The 24,212-nt window shown below is 38.6% G+C and overlaps 1 protein-coding gene across 2 annotated transcripts; it reads right to left on the reverse strand.

The window, feature by feature from the left end:
• Positions 1-2,574: 2,574 nt before the first annotated feature.
• NOC3L (NOC3 like DNA replication regulator) lies at positions 2,575-24,207 on the reverse strand. Of its 2 annotated transcripts, XM_059660838.1 has the most exons (21): positions 24,052-24,207; positions 22,817-23,024; positions 21,051-21,183; positions 20,154-20,311; positions 19,525-19,578; positions 18,414-18,544; positions 15,948-16,109; positions 15,639-15,732; positions 14,354-14,529; positions 13,827-13,955; positions 12,328-12,459; positions 10,870-10,950; positions 9,960-10,060; positions 8,886-8,958; positions 8,738-8,801; positions 8,580-8,651; positions 8,093-8,274; positions 6,229-6,357; positions 5,463-5,560; positions 3,976-4,060; positions 2,575-3,620 (listed from the first exon to the last, which is right to left on the reverse strand). In XM_059660838.1, the coding sequence occupies exons 1-21, from the start codon at positions 24,058-24,060 to the stop codon at positions 3,492-3,494; spliced, it is 2,400 nt and encodes a 799-aa protein (XP_059516821.1). In that variant the 5' UTR covers positions 24,061-24,207; the 3' UTR covers positions 2,575-3,491. The 2 variants fall into 2 exon arrangements, with proteins under 2 accessions (XP_059516821.1, XP_059516822.1); XM_059660839.1 differs by lacking the exons at positions 22,817-23,024; positions 24,052-24,207 and adding an exon at positions 22,294-22,404.
• Between the last annotated feature and the right edge of the window lie 5 nt (positions 24,208-24,212).

Below are 24,212 nucleotides of genomic sequence, written 5' to 3' on the forward strand. Positions count from 1 at the left end.
GGTGTTCATTCCATTTTGAGGTAAAAGCACATACTCTATTGTATTGAGTCTTTGGGATTTTAGGAAGGCATATTGTTCAAAAATGTAAAAGGTCGCCTGGCTGGTGTGGCTCCTTTGGTTGAATGTCATCCTGTGCACCGAGAGGTCACTGGTTTAATTCCAGGTTGTGGGCTCAATCCCCACTAGGGGGCGTGCAGGAGGCAGATTGTTTCTCTTTCATATGGATGTTTCTCTACCTCTTCCTTCTTCTAAAAATCAATAAAAACATCTTTTTAAAAAAAATGTAAAAGGTCTCCTCTATTAAAACTAACCAGCACCTACCTGGTGTTTGCCAAAAACATGAAATTTTTATTGATGGCTTATCTGAATTATACTGCTATATTAGTATACCAAGTGAAACTATCCTATTATGTAGAATGCATCTACAATGGCCACACAGACTATACCCATTACCACTTCATACTTTCCAGACTACTAAAAATTTCAGTACAAACTTGTATCAGTAAAGCTGATATGGAAAAGAATCCAAATATGCAAGCGGGGTTTATTTGAGGGAGAAATATTTGAAGTTGCTTCGCTAAAAACGAAAGGAGAATGAATACAGTCACTCTGTTAGGTCGCACCAACTTTAAAGCAAATCTATAGCTGGCAAGAAAGGATTCGAGTAGAAATCCACCATGATCTATGATGCTGGGAGAAATAACTTCCTCTGTCACCATCGGGAATTGGTTGCTTTGCAAAAACTAAAATGATGCAAGGGTGGTAAGGAATTGAGGGTAAATTTGCATAAATCCTGTAGGAAGTGACACTTGGGGCAGGAAGAGTCCTCTTGAGGGAATACCTCTTTTCATATCATCCTTAGTAAGTATCAGTTACTTACAAAGATTCTCCAGGTGGGGGTAAATATGGGGTCTAGACTTCACAAAGGTGAGTTACAGGTACCTTGTTTTTCATCAGATTTTGCCTTCATAGAAGCCTCTGAAGACACTGGGGGCTCATTCATGAAAGTGCACCTCCCCTACTGTAATATATGTACATCCTCCCTCCAACATTTCTGTTGACCTCTCCTTGCTCAATTCTGAAAAGTAGTCGGAGCTTGCATACTGGTCTGGTAAACTTGAGTTAAATCTAAGACAAAGCTGCACAGCTCTGTTCCCAGGCAAATGTAAGAGCAGTTTTCCTGGCTGGTGACTGACCTTGTACGTGGCAGAGAGGCAGCCTGTAGGGAAAGTGCTCACTCTCCAGTGGCTGCCTCCGACTCCTTTCAGCTGCTTCTGTCACAGCAGCAGTGAGGCGAGAAGAGGTGAATGCCGGGCACTTCAAAGGTCATCAGAAACTGGAGATCGCCTCTTACACAAAGTCCACACTTGGGTCAACATTTCCCCCGATACAGTGGCTCACTAACAGTTCGTGTGTTCTCTGCCACCTCCATGCATCAACTTCTTAAAAGCAACTCTGGATTGATGGCTAGGAATTCTGACAGAGGAATACCTGAAGTGAATATTTCTGAAATACTTGCTGAATCTCCCTGATTATCCAACTATTCATATAGGTCTCTTAGATCCAGAATATACTGTGCTCAAGCCTGCCATCAAGCAGGCCTCTGAACCCCCTATGTCAGATGACACAGGTCTCCCAACTTTGAAACAACTCTCTCTGACACTGAACTGGGTAATGTCGAATTTTGTGCATGTGGATGACTTAACTGTTGCAAGGTCATGGGAGACTGAGGCTGTCTGACTCCATTACCCCACTTCACCTTTATGTGCCTAGCAGTGCTAAGCACATAGTAGGTGCACAATGTGTCTAGTTTAAAAAAAAAAGAATAAGGCTGTAGTTTAGTATAGCCTTAAGGTGTGTCTGTTTATGTGTGCCTATGTTATTATTAATGACTGCCATTATTCAGTTCTGAAAATGAAACTCAATACAAGGCTATGTAAGTAAATGCACAAATATTTTTCATCCTCAAATTCATATAGGATATTCACAACCTATATATATAACTTTATGGTCCTGTGAGTCTCTAAATATGTAACAAAAGGCTTAAAAACATAATACAAGTGTGAAATAGTTGAATTTCTATTTTAAAATTTACTTTTCACCTAGTTTCTACTGCCAAAGTGAAATATAAATGTTTGTGTCTATATTTGGGAAATAAGTGATTTGTGGCCTGTATTGGTGACTTGTGCTCTGATATGGAAAGATGCTTTGGTCATCCAGCTATTCCTAATATTCCTGAACTTTGTGCTATGTCTAAAAGGTGGGTTAAAAGCAAATATTTATATGTTGAATCATACATTTCTCATCATTAATCAAGCTTAAAAAATCTGATCTTAGAAAAGCTTTTTAAAACCACATACAAGAACATGCTAAGAGATTATATGCACTGTTAAAGCTAGTATTCCCACTGCAGGAATGATAATGCAACTTTCAATTTTCATTACTTCATGACAAAAAAAAGAGCATTAAGCACTAGACCAAAATCATTGGCTTCTATAGCTCTGAAGCAATAACTGATCTACTCACTTGGACTGCTGTGATTTTTTTTTTAATTCTCATATTACAAGACTAGGAAGCAGAAAAAGCAGCTGTTTTATTCAATTTTTCATAGGAGAAATTTTTATAACCTGGTCATTAAACACTTTATTTCATAGGCCATCTTAGAATATGGTAACAGCTGTATTATACTGCTTTATAATTATAAGAATAAGGCATTTTACCTATACAGGGACAAAAGAACAAAAAAGCCCTTCCCTGGGTACCCTTAATCCTTAAAACAGAACGGTAAGATGTGGGGCAGTTCTTCCCCTACCACCCTCCAGAGCATGCCAGAAAATGCAAAGAACTCTGAAGACCAGAATCACATTACAACTTTCTTTGAAAGTAGCCAGAATATGCACTCGTCCTTTTTTCAAAGGTCAGGTGAGGTTCCTTCTTGAAGTGTACCTACCATCCAGCAAGAGCCAATGAACCTGGTGTCCAATTTCAAGCTATTTTTTCTTTTCTCAAAAATTTTCATAGAAACATACTCAAATTTAGAATTTTTTCTCACTTCCAACTATGGTGGTGTAATAGTAATAGATTTATTTAGTTATAAAGAGTAGCTAGCTGAACTGTAAAAAACAATCTCACCGTCTTGTTTATTCTGTGCTCTCTGCCCTCCTTTTAATCTAGCAACTGCATCCCAATAAATTCAGTCCAAAGATTTTTTAAAAAACTAACTTAATATGTATATCAAATTTCAAAAAGGCAACATCATTAAGAAAGAAGTTTCCAAACATTAAGGGAGGAAAAGGCGTTGGATTCTCCTTTCTCAATGAAAAGATGTTTCGAAATTAGGGCAGAATCCTGGACCACACAAAGGGTAACTCTTCCTCCTTGGTGAATTTCCCTGGGAAGTTTCCCTGTACAAAAAGAGAACCATTATCTTAATGTGCGTCTGCACAAATACACAAGTGCACAGCCAAGTCCACTGGCTTTTTATCCTTCTGCTACCGTAGCGATGTCTTCAGATATTTGGTGAAATCCAGAGGCAACTGAGTATTGGCTTCATTGCAAAGTCTTTTGGTTAGCTGATTTAAATCTTCATTCAAAAATGAATCCCCTTGTAAAACTTTATCCTGAAGAAATATTCAAAGTATGAGTTAAAAGTTCTTATGCCAACAACAAAAGCCAAGCTGTGAGCAGAGCTAAAAATGGCAACAGCTAACACCAAACCAACCACATGTGAACCGTAATAATGACGGGGCTATTCCAGGCGTGGACATACCCTACACTGAATGAATGAGACAGTCCCATGACTGTCCCTATAGAATTCCAACCTCAGAGATCCTTCCTACCATCACCAACTACGCATGAAAACAAACAAAAAAATCTACCTATAAACACTTAGGCAAATTGGAATCAGTTATTAAGAGATATATTAGTTTAGTTTTGATTTCATCTTCTAAAAAAATAATGAAAAGTACCACGTACCTTCCTTTTGGAGCTTGAAGTTTCCACAGGAGGATTGAATGTCATTGCTGCCATGCTGTAAGCCTCAAAGAGTTCTATAGCAGATCTACAGTCACAAACAGAAACCCACAGTCACAGAGACACCACCACACTGCGTACCTTGAAAATAGTGAATCGTATCCAGAGAATGACTCACTATTCTAAATCCATCCATTAAGATACAACATGAGCCTGCTTTTGAAACCAACAAATCAACACACACAAAATAAATCCTAAATTCCCAGGTGTTGACAACATTATCCAACCAACTCCACCTCCCAGGGGTCCGGTATACATTTAGAAACACGGGCCTGAACAGAGAAGGCTGAAAGAAGAGCTCAAACTCAATGTGACCAAATCCCAGCTCAACCACAGTTATGTAAACAATATGCAAGGAGTTTCACTCCGTCACAGGAACCAGAAGAGAAAGCACGGAGCCATCCTCCATGGATTCCAAACAGCTCAACCCTTCAGTTGTTGGCCTGGATTAAAAGCCAGGAGGACCACTCTCCAGAGAGAATAAATGTCTATAACCATGGCATGTAAATGAGTCCTTAATGATTTGGGGTTGGTTCACGCGATGAGGTGATTAGGGTCACACCCCAAGCTCCACATCTGGGGAAAAAACAGCAGGAGTCTCCTTTCTCAAGCCTTTGGGATGAACCAGTTGCTCATCTTCCTCCAGAAAAGGAAACTTCTGGCATAAATGAGGCCAATGTTCAAGAGCTCTGACCAAAACTTGCCATGGGGGAAAAAAAGGTAATAAAGAACTGTTTTCTCCCTTTTGAAAACAAGGCTGGAAGACAGAAAGAATGAAGGAAGAAAGTAAATGGCCATTTTTATGGCCAAAAGTTATCTCTATCCTACCCAGAAGTAAAAGGATTTATGGAAAACTGCAGAGTTTAGCCTCATTTAGAGGGGCAAGCAGCTAATTACTGCCATGTAAAAACAACATAGCCCCATCTGGCCAAACCTCCCAGAGTGGGAGGTGAATGCCGGGCCGAGATCCGAGCTTCTTGCAGGTCAGAAGGCCAAGAATAGAAACTGCTGCCTCCTGGGCGAAGTGTTTCCAAAGCACTTGCCTTAGTTCTCCCTCCTTGACCCTCCCAGGACCATTCAAAAGAAAAGGAATCGCACTGTATTGGACTGATGGATCGTCACATAAGCGAATGCAGCACTGTCTTACTAACTGTTGAACTGGAGTCATGGGCATATGAGGATTCACTATTCTATCTACTTATCTGTATGTGTAAAAAAAAAAAATGTTGTGATTACCTGAAACAAACAAATAAAATCAGAGTCAGCATGTTTTCTCTCTAGAACAATTCAGGAATATAAGTGAGACCTAATCCAGATAACCAGCTAGCACTTTACATGTTAACTCTATTACGTTATAAAATAGACTTCTCCCAGTGCAGAGCTACCAACTGAAATGTATGGTTTAATAATAAGGCGATGCTAGCTACTACCTTCGGCTCAACTCTGGTGTGAGTGCTTCAGAGCCTTCCAAAGGGGCTCCCGCGATCAGGTGAGCTGCCAATCTCCGCACTATGGGATGGAAATGCCGCTAAAGGGGAAACAGGACAACATTTGTACAGGTCAGTGTTTTATAAAACACTAGCTACAGTGAAGATTTTATTTAATAAGCACTAATTTAAAAAAACTATAGATGTATATAGATGTATATATGTGGTTCATATATGTGAACATAACTACAGGAAAAACACTGCCTTTGTTCACAGGATTACAACACAAATCTGATGAGCAAGTCGCCAGTGACGTAGCAGTGTCTCACTTTTACAGTAGGAAAAGGAAAATCAAAAAGCAACTTCTCTCTCACAGGGAAAAAGTTCGTTTACAACAGGCTTCCTGAACCGTATTTCCTGAGTCTCACTGTAACGCCGGCCACACCGTAGGACCACAGCGTAGGTGAAACCCTATCGACACTGGCGGGTGGGCCTGTAATGTCTCCTTGGATGGGAGCCAATACAAATGTGTCTGGGACAGGAAAGATTCCAACAAATTCTACCCCACAAAACTGTCGTTTTCAGCTTCCTTAAAAAATGTATTTCAACATCTTAGAGTAGGAAAAGCAAAGTGAAATGTAGGCTATCAAAACACAAATTCTAGGAAAGGCGGACCCAGAACAAAATAAACTAAGTACTCTGGCAACAACAACTACTGGGAAAAGCTGCACACAACTGCTCGCACAGTGAGAGGGAGGGGCAGGCTTACCCGCAGCGCGTGCAGCTCCCACAGAGCGGTGTTCTGGGCATTGCAGTACTCGGGCTCGTCCAGCTCAGGAAGGAAAACCCCGCTTCCCTGAGACTCATTGTCAAGCAACAGGTCTGTTTTGGGGAAAGTCTGCAAAAATGTCACATAACAAGGATTAATTAAATTAATGTTATTAGTTTAAAGACAGTTACTGGATTCTGCACGTTTATTTATAGTTAAATTTCATTTGGTTTTATGGCTATAGAAGAGCTATAAGCCCATGAACTTCATACCCAGTTTTAATTTTGTAAATTTAAGCTTATACCATAAAAGAACAAAAAATGCAAAAGATTATTTTCTTGGCTTGCTCTGAAAAGAATTTATTTTATCTTGCAAGAGAAAATAGAATATTCTTTTCACCCAGCAATCCCACTTTTAGGAATCTTTCCTAAAGAAATAATTACATTAGATGCACATAATGCTATTCACTATAGCATTATTTGTTAATAGCAAAAACAATCTGTATGCCCATGAAAAGAAAAATACAAAATATAAAAGCCAGACTGTCTGAATTTGAATCCCACCTCTGCCACTTTTTTTTAAAATATATTTTATTGATTTTTTTACAGAGAGGAAGGCAGAGGAATAGAGAGTTAGAAACATTGATAAGAGAGAAGCATCGACCAGCTGCCTCCTGCACAACTCCCACTGGTGATGTGCCCGCAAGCAAGGTACATGCCCTTGGCAGGAGGCATGGAACCTTTCAGTCCGCAGGCCAATGCTCTATCCACTGAGCCAAACCAGTTAGGGCCCACCTCTGCCACTTCTTAGTAGCAGCATCACTTTAGGCAAGTCACTCCTCCTCTGGACCTCACTTTTCCCCATGTATAAAATGGGAACAATAATAGTAGCTACTTCACAAAGTTCTCATGAAAATTAAGCAAGTTGAGTTTTGTAACACATTTTCACAGTGGCAGTCACATAGTAAGAACTATAGGTGTTAAACAAACAACCTCATTTACTCATTAAAGAGACAAGGTAGTTATATTTGTACTGATACAAAAATGTGTTCATCACCATTAAGTGTTAAAAAAAAAAAAGCTCTGTTGTTTGTGTGTGTTTGGTGTGTTTATACATGAATTTTTTAAAAAGTCAGCTGAGCCCTGACCGGTTTGGCTCAGTGGATAGAGCGTCGGCCTGTGGACTGAAAGGTCCCAGGTTCAATTCCGGTCAAGGGCATGTACCTTGGTTGTGGGCACATCCACAGTAGAGGGTGTGCAGGAGGCAGCTGATCAATGTTTCTCTCTCATTGATGTTTCTAGCTCTCTATCCCTCTCCCTTCCTCTCTGTAAAAAAATCAATAAAATATATTAAAAAAAACAAAAAACCTCCCATTTAAAAAAAAAAAAAGTCAGCTGGGATACCCACCAAATGGTAAAACTTGTAACCTCTGGAGAGTGTCAAAAGGGGCCGAATGCTTTCCTTTTGTAACTTAACGGACTTCCTTTATCATATGATTTTGTTACTGGTGTGAATTACTTTTTTTAATGTTTTTATTGATTTTAGAGAGAGAAGAAGGAAGTGAGAGAGACAGAAATATCAATGAGAGAGAAATAAACATTGATCTGCTGCCTCCTGTATGGCACCTGCTGGGGATCAAGCCTGCAAGCTGGGCACGTGCCCTGACTCAGAATCGAACTGGTGACCTCCTGGTGCATGGGTCAACACTCAACCACTGAGCCACAGTGCCCGGGAAGGTGCGAATTACTTCTAACTAAATAATAATGTAACGGGGGAGTGGAATGGATGGACATACACATACACCAAACAAAACACCATCGTGGCACTGCCAGAACTTAGCTCTCTTCAGTGTATCGCCACTCACATGCATTAATATCCTGTTAGTTGCTAAAATGCCAATGCTTGAATTGGGAAGGACATGAAGACCAAGGGTGCAGAGGCGCTTGATGAAGGCCAGGGCTCGCTGCTGAGAAACCTGCTTTCTGCGCTTGGTGAGCATGACATCGAGGCATTGGAGCACAATCGCAACCCCTTCATTGGTAGCACCTGAAACAGCAAGACAGACCCTTCATTACTTTTCCATGATCCAAGTTCACCTACCCCAGAGACCCAAGCTCAACTGTCACAGGGCCCACATCACGCCATGACATAGGGCTGTGCTGCATCTCCAGTCAATTCTCCCCGGTTCTCGCTCTCCCCGTCTTACATGAGGTTACATACACGTGTGGCCCTGGCGGGCCAGCACTTCATACACCAGTTCCTATTTCTCATTGTTCACTGGCTATCACTCTGGTCACAACATATTCTTAAAGGAGCTATTTATTAAAGACACATTATCTATACATACGTACCTGCATGTAACTTGAACAGTGTTTTGTAGAGATGTGTATAGAACTTCATTGGATCAATATTCAGAACATCACCTTTTGAAATGACAACAAACAACAATTAGAAATGTTACAGCCTCCAAAGCTAAAGCAAACAAAACTTGATTATGAAGATATCTGACCTTGCCCAGAAAGAATATGAAAAGCGGTCTGGACACAATGAAGACTTTCTTGATAGCTTAGGTCCTTAAAAAAAAAGAAAAAAAAAGATATTAAGAAGAATAATACCATTTATATCTTAAAAAGTAATTCATTAATAGAGATACTTACACCAGACTCAATGAGACTATGTAGAACTACTAATAAATCATCAAAAAACTCCACATTTATAAGGTGAGCAAACCTAAAAATCAAACAAAACATAGTTAAAAGGAAACCTAAGAACAGAAATAAAGCAGCCACAAATTAAACTTGACTTTAAATTTGAAATTTTAATATTCCTTATTCCAAATGTTAGCTGATAGAGATGATGGAGAAGACTGTTACTTCTCATTCATTCACACTGATCTTTTGACAATCTATAGTTGGACACTATACTCAGCAGGAACATATGAGGCACTAAACAAACTAATACAGTATTTCAAAAATACTTCCGCCCTGGGGAAGAAGTTGCTAAGAGCAAACAACTTCCCCGAAGAAAGTTACCGGGCGCCCAGCACTGTTCTACGCCCTAAGAGCACAAACAGCATCAGCTTCCAGGAACACGGGTGGTGGGAAGAGGGAAGGAGGAGAGACTCTGCTGTGTATCAGAATGTGGACCCCATGAAAGCCTAAAGGCAGAGAAGCTGGAGCTGGTGTCTAGTTCAGGCTCTGCAATGTGTTACCTTTATGATCCTAGGTTAAGTCACAGGACTGGCCGGGGCCTCTATTCCTAGAAATAACTGAGATCACCCACTAGAGTTAAAGAGAAAGAATCATGGGAGCTACTAAACGTCAGAGGACTCTACGCATTACAAAAGATTAGGCCCTGAATGAGTTCAAGGATGTCTCTTCAGTATTAATGCAAGAGCCTTTGACACCATGTAAACCTTAGAGCAGGAAAGGACCTAGAGGTCACACATTCCCATCTATTGGTACAATCTTTCCGGGCTGCAGTTTGGTAATATTTATCAAAATGTAAAATGAACATACCCTTTGGTCTAACAATTATATAACCCAAGTAAATGCGAATCCTTCCAGAGCAGCCAAATAAAAATAAAGCAAGGAAAGGCTGGTGACCAAGAAAAAGAGAACTGAGAAGGACACGAACCACCACTAGGAAACCCTGACCAAATCTCAGGGGGGTTACTTCGCTCTTGTTTACTTAGAAACAACCGGAAAGGTTTCGACCCACACAGCCCTTACTTGGCAAGGCCTTCTAGAACCGCCGGCAGGAGAGGGGACCTCTGTGCCTTCTTCAGGATTCTGAAGTACGTTACAAACACAGTATTCAACGTCTCCGTGTGCTGCCAAAGGAACAGACATCGTCAGTACGACCCAGCGCGCTTTCTCCGGAATTACTGTAGCTCTCATCACAGCTCAACCTTTTACCCTACCCTCTCCCAACAACGCAATCTTAGCTTTCACAAAGTGAAGCTTTAACAGAACGAAGGTACACATCCTGTGATTTCATAAAACCAGCACTGATCACATGATAATTTCTTGTACATCTCATATCTAAGTCTCATGAAATAAACCAAAATTATATAACCATAAGTTGAAATAATAAGTCCCTAAAGTAGTTTAACAAAACATTTTAAAAAGCACTGGACAGCGATTTTCAACCTTTTTTCATCTCATGGCACATATAAACTAATTACTAGAATTCTGCAGTACACCAAAAAAATATATCTTTTGCCACTCTAACAACAACAACAAAAAAAACACGTATAATTTTCATTCATTCACACTGGATAGGTACTGTTTTGCAGGCTGTTGTCTTTTTTTACAGTGTAAGGCAGCGGTTCTCAACCTGTGGGTCACGACCCCTTTGGCGGTCGAACGACCCTTTCACAGGGGTCGCCTATGTCCATCCTGCATATCAGATATTTACATTACAATTCATAACAGTAGCAACATTACAGTTATGAAGTAGCAACGAAAATAATTTTATGGTTGGGTCACAACATGAGGAACTGTATTTAAAGGGCCAGAAGGTTGAGAACCACTGAAAGGGAAAACAGGTCAGTGCCCCTGACTAAATAGTCAGGTATTGCATGTTTAAAATTTCTTGCAGACACCAGCTGAAAGTCGCTGGTATAGGGGAACTGCCTACCAGTTTCAGTTTTTTCTCAGTACTCTCTGAAGCTTCCGCCTCCCGAAGCTCTCGCTCTAGTTTCTCTTCTGCTTTTTTCCACTGAAAATAGATTGAAAAATAAAGAGTATATATTATCCCATTGAGTGAAAACAGCAACCTTCAGAGAGATAAAATACGGAAGTACTGTGAAACATACAATAATACCACAGATTCTCTATGAATGCAAATATAGCCAAAAGCAGAAAAGCATGGATAAGAAGCATACACCAACCAAACTTATGACAGTGGTGGCCTCCTGGGAGGAAGGCACTAGAAAGAAATAGGGAGACCACAGGGGATTCTAACTCTAACACAATGGTTTCTTTTCAAGAAAAAAACTCAAGTCTTCATATTTGCTCATTCAGAAAGGGGAATACATGGGATGTGCTATATTATTCTCTGTAGTTTTCTATAATTTAATTTTTTTCAAAAAAGGAAGAATATGCTGAGCCAAGAAATAATTCTGATTGTTAAATCATCTACAACACAGAAGCAAGTCATCACCACAATTTCCCAAACTCCTTTATCTACAATGCGTAAAGCCAGATACTATATAGAAATTCAACAAAATATCTATTTGTTTCCACTTCCTTCCGCTATAAGAGCAGCGAACAATGGTTGCTAAGCTGCCTGAGCCATAGAGGACTGCCTGAGAAACAGTTTCCTTCCCTCATGTGAGGCTGATAAAGAGCTGGATCTTTGTTTCCCCACCATAATTATGTATCCAACTTCCGTTAGGATAATATGGTATAAATAATGAAAACATTTACCTTCATTTGTTTAGTGATTAAGTCTAATTTGATATTTCTGTCATGTTTTCAAAATTTGTAGACACATGCAAAAATGGATATCCTGGAAATTACTTTTTATTTTGTTTTTATAAGCAATTTGATAACCCTAATAAACTGTTTAGAAATGTTGGAGAAATGATAACAATAGATAGTGGTAGTGGTAACTAATGTTTATAAAGCATGCCGGGCTCTGCATGCTGCCTGGTGCTTTACATACATTATCTTATTTCAACTGCACAAAGACTCGGCAAGACAGGTACTATTAATTAGCTCCATTTCTCAACATTAAAAACAAAAAAATGTGTCCAGGGTCTAATAGTAAATAAACAAAGGTTTCAAATACAATAAAGAAACATGATTCAATGAACAAAAACCCACTCTGTTGCTAACTTCCCCAGAAGACATCCTGTCTGTTAAGGAAAGACCCTGGTGTGTCACAAGGAATCTCAGATGAAGGTAAACGCCAGCATGGCAAGAAAATCTTTTTATCTATTGCTCTTCCAGTAAATTATCAGTTTAAATGGATTTAATAAAGTATTTCTTTGTAATAACTGGGAAAATTAAATTCTTTAAATAGTTATAATTATGATTTTACTTCTTATAATTTTAATCTAAAATCAAAACAAAAAAAAGAAATAAATCAAACCTTTCTCTGCATTCTTGATAGATTTTTTCTCTTTTCCTTAAAAGTCATGAACTTTTTTGGTTTATTAATGTCCTCTGTATCTTTTTTCACTTCTACTTCCTTGATTCTTAGGCACAAGAATGTTTTTAGCATCTAATATTGAAGAAGACACAAATGTAAGTATTAAATTTATATTGCCTTCAAAAACTTTATACAGAAAAATATGCACTTAACAATGTTATTTTCTCCCTTCGTGCAAAGAAAGAGAAAAAAACACCTTTGAACTATCTTTTATCACATTTCACATAAACATGTTATCTTTTTGCTGAATATATTTGACAACTTGTGTCTATGAAAGCACAACTACTATTTGGCTAAGTACAAGTGATATTATTCTGCAGTTTGATGACAACGAAGAGAGAGCACATTCCTTGGTATTGGCAGACAGGATTCAAAGAGTAGACAGGCCAGAAAAAGGTTTGAACCAATATTGGAGGAGGGGATATAAATTAGGTATTACTTTTTATTTTATTTTTCTAAATATATATATATATATTTTATTGACTTCAGAGAGGAAGGGTGAGGGAGGGAGAGATAGAAATATCAATGATGAGAATCATTGATTGGCTGCCTCCTGCCCGCCCCCTACTGGGGAACGAGCCCACAACCGGGGCATTGTGCCCTTGATTGGAATCAAACCTGGGACCCTTTAGTCCACAGGCTGACTGACACTCTATCCACTGAGCCAAACTGGTTAGGGCATAAATTAGGTATTTCTAAACCAGCTTTAATTTCCCATTTACCAAATGGAAAAATGTTGATCACATGATACAAACTTTCAGTTAGAGGATATGTAAGTTCTGGAGATCTAAAGTACAGCATGGTGACTACAGTTAATAATACTGTGTCATATACTTGAAATTTGCTAAGACAGTAGATCTTCAGTATTTTCACCAAACAGGAAAAAAGGTAACCATGAGAGGTGATGAATGTCTTAATTAACTTGAATGTGGTAATCATTTCACAATGTATACGTATATTAAATCATCACATTGTACACTTTAAAAACCCAAATTAAAGAATGCAGTTTATTATTCTAACATCACTAAAATGAAAGTGTTTCCCTGTGACCAAGTTTCATGTTCAAGCCTTATGATCTGATCACTCTACAATTCTGAATAAAGACACCAAATATGTTCTCTACTTAAGTACAATATTTATAATTTTCGCAGTTCAACTAAAATTATCAGCTTTAATGAAAGGGATCCGATGGCAAAGCAAGGCTGAAATTAGGAACTAGAACAGTAGAAATTGTGAGCTAAGCAATCAAAACTATATGACGAGATTTCATTTGGGGAATTAAGTATTTTCCCTTTCTACTTTACACACTTCTATAAATAAATACCTCATAGCAACTGAAAATTAACTTTGTAATTTAGAAACATAAATACCTCATGGCAACTGAAAATTAACTTCGTAATTTAAAACAAACCGTGTAAAGTAAAATGCGAAAAACTTACCTCTGGCCTAACGTCGTAATTTCTGCCCTTCACAAACCCAGAAATCACTTTGATTACGCCAAGGGAAGCTTGGCCTAATTTATCTTGCTTAAAAAGCTTCTTAACTGCCTCGCAGCACATTTCAGATATCTGAAAAACAAAATGTCACACTGAACTGGCGCTTCTCAGCCTCAGCCCTCCTGACATTTGGGGCCAGAGAATTCTTTGTTGTGGGGAGCTATCCTGTGCATTGTGAGATATTTAGATGTCTGGCCTTTATCCACGACAAGGAAGTTAACACCCCAAACATCACAGTCCTGACAATCAAAACTGGGGGTCGGCAGAGCCTAATACTCCCTGGAGGGCAAAACTGCCTCCTATTCAAAGCCACTGCACTAAACTTCCAAGGATCAAATAGTTTTCTTAAAGAAACACTGTTTAGTAAAGTGATTCTATTTCAGCTCCAAAAATTTTTTGAGAGAAAAAAAGCCATATGGTCTATAATTTTCTGTTAAGCCCAACAGCAACAATCGTTTAGAGCAGCCCACCGATTTTGACAGGTCATTCATGAGAGGGACAATCAGGACGATGATGTTGTTGTGAAAGTTGAAATGAGGCAGTGCCACCAACAGCTCACACAGGCTCTTCACAGCCACTTCTGCCAGTCCTTTGTATGCCTTTAAGGAAACTACATTACTTTTCTTCAGCTTCCTTTGCTTCCAGTCTAATAAAAAGATAACTCTAATTACTTACTTTACTCATTGGTCAAAACTTCAGCTCATTACCTTTCTTTTACAGTAATATGTGATAATATTAAAACTCAACCTACGACGCAAATTCTTAAATATGAGTTGTATCTACCCTTAGACAAGAAAAGGTCATCATCAAAATGTTTCTACACCATCCACCCTCTGACTCTAATCACGATTACCAGAGTCTTGGCTTTCCATGTTTTTTAAAAGATACATCTATCAGCCAGCTGGTGTGGTTCAATGGCTGAGCATCGACCCATGAACCAGGTCACAGTTCGATACCCAGTCAGTGCTCAGGCCGGGGTTGTGGGCTTGATCCCCAGTAGGGAGCGTGCAGGAGGCAGCCGATCAATGATTCTCTCTCATCATTGATGTTTCCATCTTTCTCTCCCTCTCCCTCTTTGAAGTCAATAAAAACATATTTTTTAAAAAAAACCCACAATAAATTCCAACCATTTATGAATTAAGACACATACAACTACTTACTAGGTAAAGGACTGTAACAATACTAATAACTGACAAAATACAATCCTTAATACAGTCTAGGCATAGTTGTAAGCACTTTGTATCTATTAATTCATTTGCTTTTACACAACAATCCTGTGAGTTAAGGACTAGTATTATTCCCACTTGACAGCTAGAAAAGCGGAAGCACAGAAAGATTAAATGATTTGCACATGCCCTGACCAGTTTGGCTCAGTGGATAGAGCGTCGGCCTGCGGACCGAAGGGTCCCGGGTTCGATTCCGGTCAGGGGCATGTGCCTTGGTTGCGGGCATATTCCCAGTGGGGGGTGTGCAGGAGGCAGCTGATCGGTGTTCCTCTCCCATCGATGTTTCTAGCTCTCTATCCCTCTCCCTTCCTCGCTGTGAAAAGTCAATAAAATATATTTTTTTAAAAAAATGATTTGCACATCACATAGGTGTTAAGTGATGAGCCAAGATTTGAACCCAGAAAGTCTGACTCGAGACTCTGCTCCTGACCATACACTATACTGACAGCCAACACACAGCACAGGATAGAGAATTCACCTTCCTGACCAAAGCTAAGTATGTTACATGCTTTCAAGATGTTTAATATACCTTTAACCATTTGCTCCAGATTTTCCAAATAAAATTTATATTGGCTAACAAGCCCTTCTTCAAATTCTCTTAATTTTTGGGTTTCTTTGCGGATCTGAAAAGACCAAAATATCAATCACGTTTTAACATCAAAATATTGAAATCCAAAAATTAGCACAAAATGTTGAGTGCCTAGTATACTAGGTCATGTAAAACCAACCAAACAATACAAACAAACCAAAAAAAAAAAAACCAACCTGTTTCTCCCATCTCTAGCTCTCCAAACTTTTCAGCTTATTTTCTATAGTACCGTAATTATAGTTAGCATACCTTGGTAGATTTTTCTGCTTCTGTTAGGGGCCGAATTTTATATGAAGGAGTAATGTCTTTAAATAACTCCATCAGAGAAATGACCACCAGCTTTCGAACAGTAACAGCCACATCAGGATCCTGTTCCATCAGCATGGAACGTAATTCTTTCAGTTTTTTAACCTGTTAAAAGAAATTACTCATGGAGTTTCCTTAAAAAACTGAAAATGGAACTCCCATTTGACCCTGTGATCCCACTTCTAGGAATATATCCCAAGAAACCAGAAACACCAATCAGAAAGGATATATGCACCCCTATGTTCATAGCAGCACAATTCACCATAGCTAAGATCTGGAAACAGCCTAAGTGCCCATCAGTAGATGAATGGATTAGAAAACTGTGGTACATCTACACGATGGAATACTATGCTGCTGTAAAAAGGAAGGAACTCTTACCATTTGCAACGTCATGGATGGAACTGGAGAGCATTATGCTAAGTGAAATAAGCCAGTCAATAAAGGAAAAATACCACATGATCTCACTCATTCATGGACAATAGAGACCATTATAAACTTTTGAACAATAATAGATACAGAGGCAGAGCTGCCTCAAACAGATTGTCAAACTGCAGCGGGAAGGCCGGGGAGGGTTGGGGTTCAGGAGGTAGGGGGGTAAGAGATCAACTAAAGGACTTGTATGCATGCATATAAGCATAACCAATGGACATAAGACACTGGGTGATAGGGGAGGCTAGGGGACTGTCTAGGGCGGGGGGATAAAATGGATACATATGTAATACCCTTTGTAATACTTTAAGCAATAAAAAATAAAAAAATAAAAAAATAAAAAAAAAAGAAATTACTCATCAGGCTAGAGAAATAATAACAGAACAATCGTAAGCAAAAGCAAAAGCAACAGTTCCACATCTGGCCCAGTAACTAGAATTCACACAATGACTCCAAGAGTCTAGTCAAGCCATACACAACTCAACACTGCCACTACTGACAGATAAGTCACTGAGGTTACAAAGTAACCATGTTTTTGTTAAACAAGTAGTTAGAAAAAATACAGACTTAAAAAATAGTTTAAATTTGTTAATTTACCTGTTTTAAGGAAATCTTTTTAATTGGATTTTCTTAATGCAAGTGTGTCTTATTTCACTAAAAATACTTTTTGAAATATTGTTATATATACACCAATCATATGTTGTGTAATCACACATATACAAGTTAATCAGGAATTAGTACAATGCATCCACAGGTAATTACGCTTCAGAGTTACTCATGTAACGATATTTGTATGATGCAACGCAGAAGTAAAAAATTGGTTTCAACTAATGTGCCCATTGCTTTGATGAAATACTATTGCCTGCTGGAGTGGTATCTTGAGAAGCAACACTGGCTGATTAACAATGCTTGCCATAGCAGGGAGCAGGACAAGTATGTCACCTCCATTTGCTCGCCCTAACTTTTATGAAAAGAGCATGAGGCTCCAGAGTTAGAAGACCTGGGTGCCAATCCAGTGGCTGTTAAAATCTGAAAGAAATCACTTGAGGTTTTAAAAGCTCTATTTTTCAGCTGTAATATGAGATCAATAGCTCCTGTCTCCATGGTTTGACAATAATTAAATGAGATGATACAGATCAGAAATATCCCAAATCCCCCTCCCTGGTTCTGCTCTCCTGGCTTTGTTAGAAAAGGACCATTACTGCTCCAAAGCATCCCCACAGGAATTTTTTTCTATAAATGTAAATAACCTACTTTATTGTCCAATAAACAAGTATTTGTCATAGGAGGATGCTGGGGACACCAATATAACAAAAATAATAGTATCACTTTATATAACTTCATGTCTATCATATCATTCAATCATCACAACAATGTTTTAATATGGATACCATCCCCCTTTTAGAGATGAAGAAAATGAATCTTGGCAAAAAAACTTACCCAAATTCTAACACACCATACTTACAAGAGCCAAGACTACACCTTGGATTTCTTGAGTTAACAAGTTATAACTATCATCACCTTCACTACTGTACTCATGGCCAACGATAATTCATTATAACTTTCTGATCCATTTCACTTAAATATTTTATACTTATAAGTATTCCTAAACTACTCTTGTCTTTTGTGTGCGTGTTTCTTACTATAAACTCTACAGTCAGTCAAGCAAATTTGCAAGTAGGTTCCTCCTCCCTAGTATAATTTGTATAGACTTACCACTATGAGTTACAACATTAAATCCAATATCTTCATTTAGAGACTCAGAGCATTTATGAAACTTTAGTGAGATTACATAAGAAATGAAGCTCAGATGTAGAATTAGGCTAAGGTTCTGTCTGCTCTCTCATTCTAACTCAGTTACTACGTTTTGCTAATGCTTTTCCTTTTTGTGTGTACTTTAGGTTAACAAGAGAATCTTAAAATATTAGACATTTAGACCATATCTGATGTGAAGAACCTAAGGAAATTAAAAGTGCTTACATTATTTTCTGGGTCTGATAATATGGCAGATGCCAGGGCTGCAATATGCAGTTTCTTCTCCTGTAGCTTCTTCTTTCTCTCAATTAAATGCTCTTCTATGGTCAGCTCGCGAATAGGATCTTCAATAATCTCTGAAACAGATTAGGTTTTCCCTCTTAAACATTCCTTTATTTACAAGTGTCCAGGAACCTTATTTCATATTCTCTCAACAATCATAAGGCATGTACTATCAAGAGCCCCATTTTATAGGTCAGGAAACTGAGGCAAAAGAAAAGTAACTGGCCTATCCTCATAAACCTAGCAGAAATGGGATTCGAATCCAGGCAGTCTGACTCGAGAGCTCATATTATTAATGACCATGCTAATAAACCCACAAGAATTCATATTAATTAAGGGGAAGGACCATCTGATTCAGTTGTTTAAAAAGTGCAGAAGAGTCTTTTTTTCAACTCTGTTCAGTCCTTGAACTACACAAAATACGTTCACATTAAGAAATTCATAGGGAACTAGTATTTAATAAACACACAAGTATAATCGGCAACAAGCCTATGAAGGATGACCGAAAACCGTAAAATAGTTGACTTATAATGTCATTTACACTATCAATGAGGTTCGCGAACAGAAGTAAAATTTAACCAGCTTGTTCTGTCATGAATTTCAAAGCAATATAGTTTCAAACAATAAAATATGTTCTTTCCCTTAACTTTAGATAGAAGTATGCTAGCTTTTAGAAACCCACATGTAATCAAACCAAAATGATTTCATACCACAGAATCCATTTTTGTAATTTAAAGCTAAATGGTTAATAGTTATTTATAGGCAGGTCCTTCACTTACAACTAAAAAGAATTCAAAACAGTTCAATTAACAAGACCCTTCATGCATGCCTACACATTACAAATATTAATTGCATAAATTTTTGCATAATAAAAAGCAACAAATTCCACCAGATAAAACTTTCAAAATGTGAAAAAATGTTCACAATGACCTTGAAATAATCAGTACTTCAAAATGCACATTCCAGATTTTACCTAAAATTGTCTCACTTCTATTATACAAAAAATGGAATTCTCAATTAACAATTTAGCAGCTATAAAGATGTATCCCATTACCTTCCTCAAGTTCCATCTCTTCTTGATCCTCTTCATCTTGGTTAGTGTCAAGAACTATGGAAAATATGTATATTAAAAAAGTGATAATATAGTTAAGTGGTGAAACTATCAAGAAAAGCATAGAAGTGATTAAAATAAAACTCAGGAAAGTAGTTATTTTTGTGAGGAGGGAGCAATTAGTGATTGAGGGGAGCACAAGGGAAGTTTCTGAGTGCTGGCAGTATTCGTTTCTTGCCCAGATGGTAGCTTTATGGGTGTGTTTTTTGTGATAAACCATGTAACTTCACATCTTTGATTTCTGGATTTTTCTGTGTGTTGTATTTCACAAGAAAAAAGATTCATATAAGAAAAAAAGGCTAATAAAGGAGGACTAATATGCTCTAATTTAAGAAACAAGAGAATTTGCTAAAATACTCTAAAATCACCTTAACCTTATAGCTTCAGTTATACTTACAGTACAATAGACACCTAAGATAATCAACTGTATTTCTGGCCAAAATCATCAGCTTGCTATATGACTAACTGTAGCTACTTCTATTTTGTAGATATAGGTAAAAGTCAAAATTAAATTAAATTTTTATGGAAAGAAATGTGATATTTTTAAGGAGCTAAAATTGTAACTGACTTACCTGGCTTTTCCCTCGTCTGTGGGATTATACCACTTTTATCTTTGATAGGAAGCAAGTGAATCAATTCCTTCTCTGGTGCAGTTTGCAGAGATCGTGGTATTTTTTCATATTTATCTATAATGTTCTCATGCCTTCGTTTCTTGGCGTGAACAGGTTCACTGTAGAAAAAAATTTAATTTTCAGTTTCAATATTTTAAAAAGGAACCTAGAGAGCTACCATTTTTAAAACACAGAAAAATTAACCACTAGCCAAACCTTCACTAGGTATATAAATATTAGCACCTAAACCAAGCACTTAAATAGTAAATGAATAAATTAATTTTATAGTCTATCACAAAGACTCAAACTATGGCTATATCTAGTTTTCCCTTTAGATGCAAAATTAAGATGAAAGCTACAGCAGATTCCTTCTGAAGAATATGCCACAGAGTTAACAGGGACATCATGCTATACTGCGTTCCCCAAAACTTTCAGAGCATAGCATAGACTTAGGAGTTAAAAAGATCTACGTTTAAATTTCAGATCTACGAGTTGCGGGGAAGCATCAGTTTCCTCTCTGTAAATGGGAACAATACCCACCTCACAGAGTAAGGAGGATTGAGATCACGGCCATAAAGAACTCGGGAATGCTCTGCCAATTCCTCAAACAAAGACTAGCATTCTTCCCCATTCACTATTCAGACTCAGACGAAATAAAGATGTACACTAAATAAAATCAGCTTGTTTTATTCATGAACGTCCTTTATTTAGGAAATAATCTGAATAATAAATAGGGTTTACTCTTTGTAAACATTGTGTTCAAAGCTGAAGTTCTGCACTAACCACCTAAGTAAAATTCAGAACCAAGTTTTTAATGCTGAAAGGATGTGAATGATTATTATCTAAATGAAGTATTACCTAGAAGAAAGATCTCTTGTTAGAAAAGATGCTCTTTGTCCTAAATCCTTCATTAACTGTAAGTCATCTTCATCCATCATATCTAAAGGTAGGGCTTCCTCTTCTTCCTCCTCTTCCCTCTCAATCCTTTTACCTGTTACACACAAAATCAGAAATATGTATTAGAGATGAAGAAATTCTCCATTTTTGTGTCTACAGCAGGAAAAACGTATGCTTTTCTAATACCTTAGCCCAGTATTTCTAAATGGGAGCACCAGTCATGTGATGGGCAGGACAATTCTTTGTTATATACAAGGGTATCGTGGGCTAAGGAAAATGCTAGCATCTTTGACTCCTGAAACCTAAATGCCAGGATCATTCCCAGGTAACTCTAAGAATAAAAAACAAATGTCTCCACACTTTCTACAATGTCTTCTAGCACATTTGAGAACCAGTGACTTAGCCCCTTAGCTTCATCTAATTGCCAATGACTTTCACTTCCATTTCACTTCAGCTGCCCCCTCCAAAGGTCACGTCCCTAATCCAAGTCCTCACCCCCCTCTCTGACCACAACCTTTTGTTCTTCCAATCTCATTCAGTTACTTCCACTGCACCTCTTTTGGCAAAATACAATTATTAACACATCATGCTTTTTATTTTTAAAATATATATATATATATATATATATGTATTTAATTATTGATTTCAGAGAGGAAGGGAGAGGGAGAGAGAGATAAAAACATTAATTATGAGAGAGAATCATAGATCGGCTGCCTCCTGCACACCCCACACTGGGGATCAAGCCCGCAACCCAGGCATATGCCCTGACTGGGAAATGAACTGTGACCTCCTGGTTCATAGGTCAATGCTCAACCACTGAGCAACGCCGGCCGGGCCCACATCATGCTTTTTAAATTCTACAGAAGTTTAGATGGAAGAGATATTTAGAAGTATCTAACTCAACCATCACAAGTTTTTACAGATTAAATACCTGGAGATTAAATACCTGGCTAATTTAGGGTCACATTGCTATTAAGTAACAAAATCAAGAGAAAAAGCCCGAGTTTCCTGGCTTCCATGCCCATGACCTTTTACATATCATCATAATATGTTGCCAAAAGATCAAACTAAATAGGTCAGGATTCAGAGAATGAGAAGCACACGGGAAGACTGAATATTCCGGTATAGTCAAATATAACTACTCTGAAAGTATCAGTAACATTGTAGAAGAACTGGTCTGACCAAAAATGGTCATATTCCCTACCTGTTTTGAGTACTTGGAGTTCTTGGACAGCTTTACAAAAATAACTCCGACATTTACAGCTCAATTTTACTCCAAGTTTCCGAATGAAAAGAAAGCCAGGCGTTCAGAATACGAAATGAATTTCGGCAACACTGAAAAACACACCGGAGAAAAGCAGTGTTCTTACCTTAGCTAACTGCCAGTGGATGGGAAAGTGGCCTGGCATGCTGCCTGGCATTCACTAGTGTTTATTTACAGGGCCCTTCTGAGTTTGTGATCCCAGGCACTGTATCCTCAGATCTGCTTTCTAGACATTCCACAGGCAGAGGCTAGCCTCGCTCTTTCTCACAGTGAGTACTCTATTGAAATGTTTTCCTCTGCTGACTCTAAAATTAGAAAGCATATAGGACTACTATCCTTACCTACTCTTAAGAAGGATGTGTGACCAAGAGTGATTAATAGAATGCAATTATTGGAACATTTTAGAAAAGCACTTTAGAACAAGTCAATAGAAATTAGAGCACATGAATGTTATCACAATTACCTGGTCGTTTTTTCTTCGGGTCCTCCAGTGGAATGGGTTTCTTAGACACAGCATCTTTTACAGCTTGCCTTAGTTTCCTCTGTTCTTTTCGGTACTTCTTGAGATTGCTTTGTTGTTTAAATTGCTTATTTTTTAGCTTGTTTTCAAGTTTGACTTTACTAGTTTTTAGCAACTTCCTAAAGCTTGGGACCTGTTTTTTATTTCTTCTCTGGAAAACAATTAACAGGAGGAATGCTGCATAACCAATAATTTATTATTATTTTAAAAATCAGATTAAAGAGAATTGATTATAAATTTCATTAGACCAATTCCACAAATCTAATGTCTCACAGCCAAGATCTTGCATTTAAGAGCTAAAACCAAACTAAGGCATTTATCCTATAGAATGGCACTTGAGCCTCAGTTATTCAACCATGGGTCTTATTGTGACCAGAATCCACAGCTGCTCAAAAGGATCTAAGACCCCCCCAAAAAAGGTTAAGAACCATGGTGTAATTGCAAATGGTTATTCAAGGCTATCTTAACTACATTAGCATACTCAGAGCAAAATGCTGGCTATCTTTAACAATAACTGACATTTACATATTACTTTACTGTTTACACTGTTCTCCAACGTTCTACCTCCAACAGCCTAGTTAAGCAATGATTGCCATTATCCTGACATTACTGCTGAAGCTATGGCTTAAGGATTATTCGACATGTCAAGGACCCTTAAACTAAGAAAGGCAATACTGAATTCCGGTCTTTGGGTTCCAACTCTCTTGTTGGTGACCCCTTATTCAGAAATCCAAACCCTAGGGCTAATTCTCTGCCAGAACCGGAGCAAAGCACTTGCTTTCCTATCTTCTTACCCTTTGGGGGGAAGGACTCGTTTCGAATCCTATGACTCACACTATAACTCCACTGAGAACAGGACCCTGCTTCTCATCTGTAAAATAAGGGGTTCGAAACACAGTCTTGAAGGAACCCTTCAATGTCTGACATCCTAGGGATGCAAGACTCGGTGCTCGTCTCATCGTGGCTACCGAAGCCGAGCGTGATCACAACGGGCAATGAAGGAAGACGCAGGTGTAAGGGCCGGGTTGCGGGCGACGCCCTGCACCAAGAGGGAGCCCCGAATCTAGGCCACCGCCCCCTAAACAAGAGCGAAAACCGCCAGGAAAGCTACACCAGGCAGCGACTCTCAGCCAAAGGGACCCCTAAACCGCGGGGGCCGGGCTTCTGAGGACCCTTACCGCCTTCATCCTTAAAGCTGAAAGGCGTTCCGGCGCCACAAACTCTCCAGGGGTAGGGATGACCCAGAAATCTTGACGGGGAGACACACGTGCCGCCGCCGCGACACTGCAGAACGGAAGCTGCTGCTGGCCCCGCCCCTTCTCCGCCGGAAGTGGGGGGC

The sequence above is a fragment of the Myotis daubentonii genome, chromosome 13 (genome assembly GCF_963259705.1).
Source record: "Myotis daubentonii chromosome 13, mMyoDau2.1, whole genome shotgun sequence".
Lineage (NCBI taxonomy): Eukaryota > Metazoa > Chordata > Mammalia > Chiroptera > Vespertilionidae > Myotis > Myotis daubentonii.